The sequence below is a fragment of the Myotis brandtii genome, unplaced genomic scaffold, assembly GCF_000412655.1.
Source record: "Myotis brandtii unplaced genomic scaffold, ASM41265v1 scaffold329, whole genome shotgun sequence".
In the NCBI taxonomy this organism is placed as follows: domain Eukaryota; kingdom Metazoa; phylum Chordata; class Mammalia; order Chiroptera; family Vespertilionidae; genus Myotis; species Myotis brandtii.
The window spans coordinates 993,152-998,226 of NW_005362676.1; the positions used below are offsets into that span (position 1 = coordinate 993,152).

At 53.7% G+C, this 5,075-nt stretch overlaps 1 protein-coding gene across 1 annotated transcript in view; it reads right to left on the reverse strand.

Moving 5' to 3' along the window:
• The window catches only part of LRRK1 (leucine-rich repeat kinase 1), a 46,144-nt gene that overhangs the window by 32,528 nt on the left and 8,541 nt on the right, over positions 1–5,075 (reverse strand). The window contains exons 7-11 of the mRNA XM_014543572.1: positions 4,480–4,607; positions 4,224–4,387; positions 2,112–2,249; positions 1,167–1,279; positions 81–157 (exon numbers count right to left, since the gene is read on the reverse strand). Of these exons, the coding sequence (XP_014399058.1) occupies positions 81–157; positions 1,167–1,279; positions 2,112–2,249; positions 4,224–4,387; positions 4,480–4,607 (620 nt within the window). The remainder of the gene's footprint in view (positions 1–80; positions 158–1,166; positions 1,280–2,111; positions 2,250–4,223; positions 4,388–4,479; positions 4,608–5,075) is intronic.

Here is a 5,075-nt window from a genome sequence, read left to right on the forward strand (position 1 = left end):
GGGGGGGAGGGGGAGAGGGAGGGGGAGAAAGCAGGGTGCCACCCGCCCAGCATCCTCATCACCAGTACCTACACACACACCTGTCTCAGTCCCTGACCGCTGGCGCCCCCTGGTGGTGAAGAAGGAAATGCGCTTTGTTTTCAGTCCATCTTCATTTCTGCGGGGAGAAGGAAAAAAAAAAAGAGTCAAGATTTGAGGAAAGCAGGACAAAGACCTTACTATTGGGGCCGGGACTATGTGATGGCCGAGCCTGCAGAGAGAAGGGAGAGAGTTCCACCGAGATCCCTGTGCCCCCAGCCTGCGAAGGACGCCCGTGGTGCGCACGCTTGAGTCTTTGGGGAAAGAAACGGCTGGAGAAGGTGACCTAAGGGCGGCCTGACTCTGGGTTTCCGGTTCCCAGCGTTTCCACTGCAGGCAGGTGTGAGCGGGGCGGGCCCGGCAGGAATGCCCGCTCCAGCGGATGCCACTTTGAGGAAAGTGCATCTCACCACGGATATTCTCTCCAGAGTGCACGTTCTGTTGAATTTCCGTATATTTCCAAAACTACGTTCTTATATATTTATTTTAAAACATGTCAGGCATATGCCCGACCAGGAATCAAACCGGCGGGTGACCTCCTGGTTCCTAGGTCAACGCTCAACCACTGAGCTACACCAGCTGGGAGATTTTCACCTTTTTATTCAGTCTCTCTCACATCAATGTTTCTCCCTCTCTCCTCCTCTCTCTAAAAATCACTCTGTACACATATTGCTTAGCAATGGGCAAAAACGTTAAAAAAAGTTTTTTGCTTTATTCATTTTATTTATTCGTTTATTTTAAAATATGTTTTTATCGATTTCAGAGAGAGGAAAGGAGAGGGGGGAGACAGAGAGAAACATCGATGATGAGAGAGAATCATGGATTGTCTGCCTCCTGCACGCCCCCTACTGGGGACGGAGCCCGCAACCCAGGCATGTGCCCTGACTGGGAATGGAACCGTGACCTCCTGGTTCATAGGTCGATGCTCAACCCCTGAGCCCCGCCCGGCCGGGCAAATGTGCGCTGTTTAAGCCCCCAGCCTGGGTCGCTTCGTGATGGCCACTGACCAAGGATGAGAGACCCACCCCGAGGGGCTGCTGGGCGGGGTAACACGCGACTCAGAACCTGTGGGACAGAGACTCGCTTACTTGCCAAACTGGTTTCTGGAGAGATCCAGCGTCTTCAGCTGAGTGCAGGTCCACTTCTCCGGAGGGGGCACGGCCACCAGCTGGTTGCCCTGCAACTTCAAGGACACCAGGGCCTGGGGCAGAGAGGGAGGGAGATAACGGCGCCGTTACCCGCCAAAGGGAGCCCGGCTGGCCTGGCTCAGTGGTTGAGCATCAACCTAAGAACCAGGAGGTCACCGCTGGATTCCCAGTCAGGGCACATGTCCGGGTTGTACCCTTGGTCCCCAGCAGGGGGAGTGCAGGACGCAGCCAATCCATGATTCTCTCTCCTCATTGATGTTTCGCTCTCTCTCTCTCTCCTTCTCTGAAATCAATAAACATATGTATCTTTTTAAAAAAATGCTAAAGCAGGGGTCCTCAAACTTTTTAAACAGGGGGCCAGTTCACTGTCCCTCAGACCGTTGGAGGGCCGGACTATAGTTTAAAAAAATACTATGAACAAATTCCTATGCACACTGCACATATCTTATTTTGAAGTAAAACAACAAAACGGGAACAAATACAATATTTGTATTTGCATGTGGCCCGTGGGCCGTAGTTTGAGGAGCCCTGTGCTAAAGGGAGGGAGAGCCGACGAGAGAGGTCAGTTCCCCGGCCAAGGGCAGCCATAGGTCATGACCGATGTACCTTGACCGAGAGCCCATAGTGTGGGCTCGAGAGTTGTCTTAAGATGCAGGAAATTAGCCTGGCCAGGGATGGAGCCCGAAACCCGGGCATGTGCCCTGACTGGGAATCGAACCGTGACCTCCTGGTTCGTAAGTCGATGCTCCACCACTGAGCCACACGGCCAGGGAACAGGTGTTTAACTTTCCTTCACCCCTTGTGCCTCGGAACCGCAGGAGAAGCGAACGGGGTGGTTTTCCCACAGACGCTGCGAGGGAGGCAGGGAGGGGCGCGGGGACTCACGTCCAGCTGGAAGAGGCCCAGGGGGACGTCTCTGAGTGCGTTTTCGGAGAAATCCACGTCTCTCAGGTGGTTTTTCCAGAACACGGCCATTCTGTCTGGCAGACATTCCAGGGCATTCTGGGATGCTTTGCAGCATTTCTAGCCGTTTGGCGAGAAAGAGAAAAAAGACATGAATTAGCTATTTTTCCCCCATGGATTTTTAGAGAGAATGGGAAGTGGGAAGGGTGAAAGAGAGAGAGAGAGAGAGATGTGAGAGAGACACATCGATTGGTTGCCTCCCCCACCCACCCAGACCGGAAAACGCACATACCACCCTTGGATGCACGGGCCGGCGCTCTAACCACTGCACCACACTGGCCAGGGCTGAATTTGCTTTGTAAACATGACGTTGCCGATGAGAAAGACCTTCCAAATTTGATTTAAAAAAAAACCGGACCTCTAGCCCTAGCCGGTTTGGCTCAGTGGACAGAGCGTTGGCCTGCTGAGAGATGGGTCCCGGGTTCGATTCCCGGTCAAGGGCACGTACTTCCATTGCAGGTTCGATCCCCGGCCCTGGTTGGGGCGCGTGCAGGAGGCAACCAATCGATGCGCCTCTCTCACATGGATGTTTCTCTCTCTGTGTCTCTCCCTCCCTCCCTTCCACCCTCTCTAAAAATCAGTGGAAAAATATCCTCGGGTGAGGATTAACAACAAAATAGCAATAAGACCGCGGCACCATGGCTCCGTGACAAATAGCACTCAGTTCACTAAGAGGCTACACACTGTGGTTGCCCCGTTTTCCCGTCCTGGCTCCAAGGAAGGGACGGAGACGGGGTGGAGGGAGGGGAGGGGGCGGTGAGGGGGACTCCTAGCCCGTCTCCTCCCGCCCAGAACATCTGGCCCATTGTCCTTGGGGATAATGGGACCATTCAGGCCCGAGCTCTGGAGGGCAGCCGGATTCCCACACGCAGATGTTTAAACTGGAAACGCTGGCGCTGCTGACGGCGAGTTTCCTGGCTCTGAACCCACAGCGAGAAGAGACTTTCCCTGCCGTTCCGCCCGCTCTAACGAGCAAACTTCCCAAGAAACAGAAACACCATTTCGTTGGCTCAGGCGGATTCTTTCTTCTTTACTATTATTTTGTTTTGTTTTGTTAATCCTCGACCCGAGGAGATGTTTTCCATTGATTTTTAGGGAGAGAGTAGGAGGGCCTGTCTGTTCTGGCTCAATGGTTGAGCGCCGACCTATGAACCAGGAGGTCGGGTTGTGGGCTCCCTCCCCAGTAGGGGGCGTGCAGGAGGCAGCCGATCCGTGATTCTCTCTCATCATTGCTGTTTCTTCTCTCTATCCCTCTCCCTTCCTCTCTGATATCAATAAAAATGTATTTTTTTAAAAAAAGAGTGGAAGGAAAAGAGGGAGGAGGAGAGAAAGAGAGAGAAACATCGATGTGAGAGAGACACATCCATTGGTTACCTCCTGCACGCGCCCCAATCAGGGCCAGGGATGAACCTGCGACCCAGGTACGTGCCCTGGACTGGGAATCGAACCCGTGACCCTTTGGTGCGAGGGCTGCTACTCTAACCACTTAGCAACACTGGCCAGGGCTCTGATTCATTCTTAGTTTAGAACCGTCTGAAAGGAACCGAGCCCCCCTTTCCTGGGCAGAAGCCATCCTGTGCCCCATGTGCACGCTGTAACCATGGAAACGTCTGTGGGTCTGACGGTGCAAATCTCAAGCCCAGAGCCACATGGTCTGGCTTTCCGGTGAGTTACCTGCCTCAGACACTCAGTTGTTGGATGCTGAGTGACATGTCTTTCTTTTCTTTACTTTTTTTTTTTTAAACCTATTTTTTATTGATTTCAGAGAGGAAGGGAGAGGGAGAGAGAGATAGAAACATCAGTGATGAGAGAGAATCATGGATCAGCTGCCTCCTGCACGCCCCACACTGGAAGTTGAGCCTGCAACACAACACAGGCATGTGCCCTGACCGGGAATCGAACCGGTGACCTCCTGGTTCCTAGATCGACGCTCAACCACGGAGCCATGCCGGCCGGGCCCGAGTGACATTTCTGGTGAGTGACACTCCGTAGGCAGCGCACTGAGCCCTCTGGGATTTCCGGTCTGATACTCACCAACGGGCAGGCCCAGGCATCTGGGAACACCTTCAGCTTATTTCTGGAGACATTCAGGCAATGGAGTGACTTGAAAGAATGAAGAAACGTCGCCGGGAGTTCGGTCAGTTTATTATCGGAAACATCCAGCTCCTGCAGCTTCCGCAAACCGATCCAGTTGGTGGCTAGACGGGGGAGGGAAAGGGTGCCTTGGTCAAAAAATCCTCATCAGGAAGGAGACAACCCATCAGGTCAGGTTGCGGAGGGCGGGACATACCACTTTCTTCCTCAAACAATTTCTCTAAGTAGTTTTTCGAAGCCGTCAGCTTTTGCAGCTTCGAGAGGTGCAAGAACCCCGGCGGGAGGTGGGCCAGCTTGTTGCTGGAAATGTCGACTTCCAGGAGCCTGAGGGGGGAGAAGGAAGTGAAGGGCATCAGAAGGAGGAGGGAAAACGCTCCTGTTCGGCATCTCTGCAGACACGGAGGCCGCCCTTTCTCCTTCCGCGTGCACGAGGCTAAAGGAGCGTGTGCGTTCGAAATGTAGCGAGACACCGGCCGGAGTGGCTCAGTGGTTGAGCGTCGACCTAGGAACTGGGAGGTCACGGTTCGATTCCCGGTCAGGGCACCTGCCTGGGTTGTGGGCTTGATCTCCAGTAGGGGGCGTGCAGGAGGCAGCCGATCAATGATTCTCTCTCATCATTGATGTTTCTCTCTCTCCCTCTCCCTTCCTCTCTGAAATCAATACAAATATTTAAAGAAAAAAAACACAGCCAGGGACACAGGCATCTCCTTCCGCGAGCACGAGGCGTGTGCGTTTGAAATGTAGTGAGAGACCGGCCGGCGTGGCTCAGTGGTTGAGCGTCGACCTAGGAAC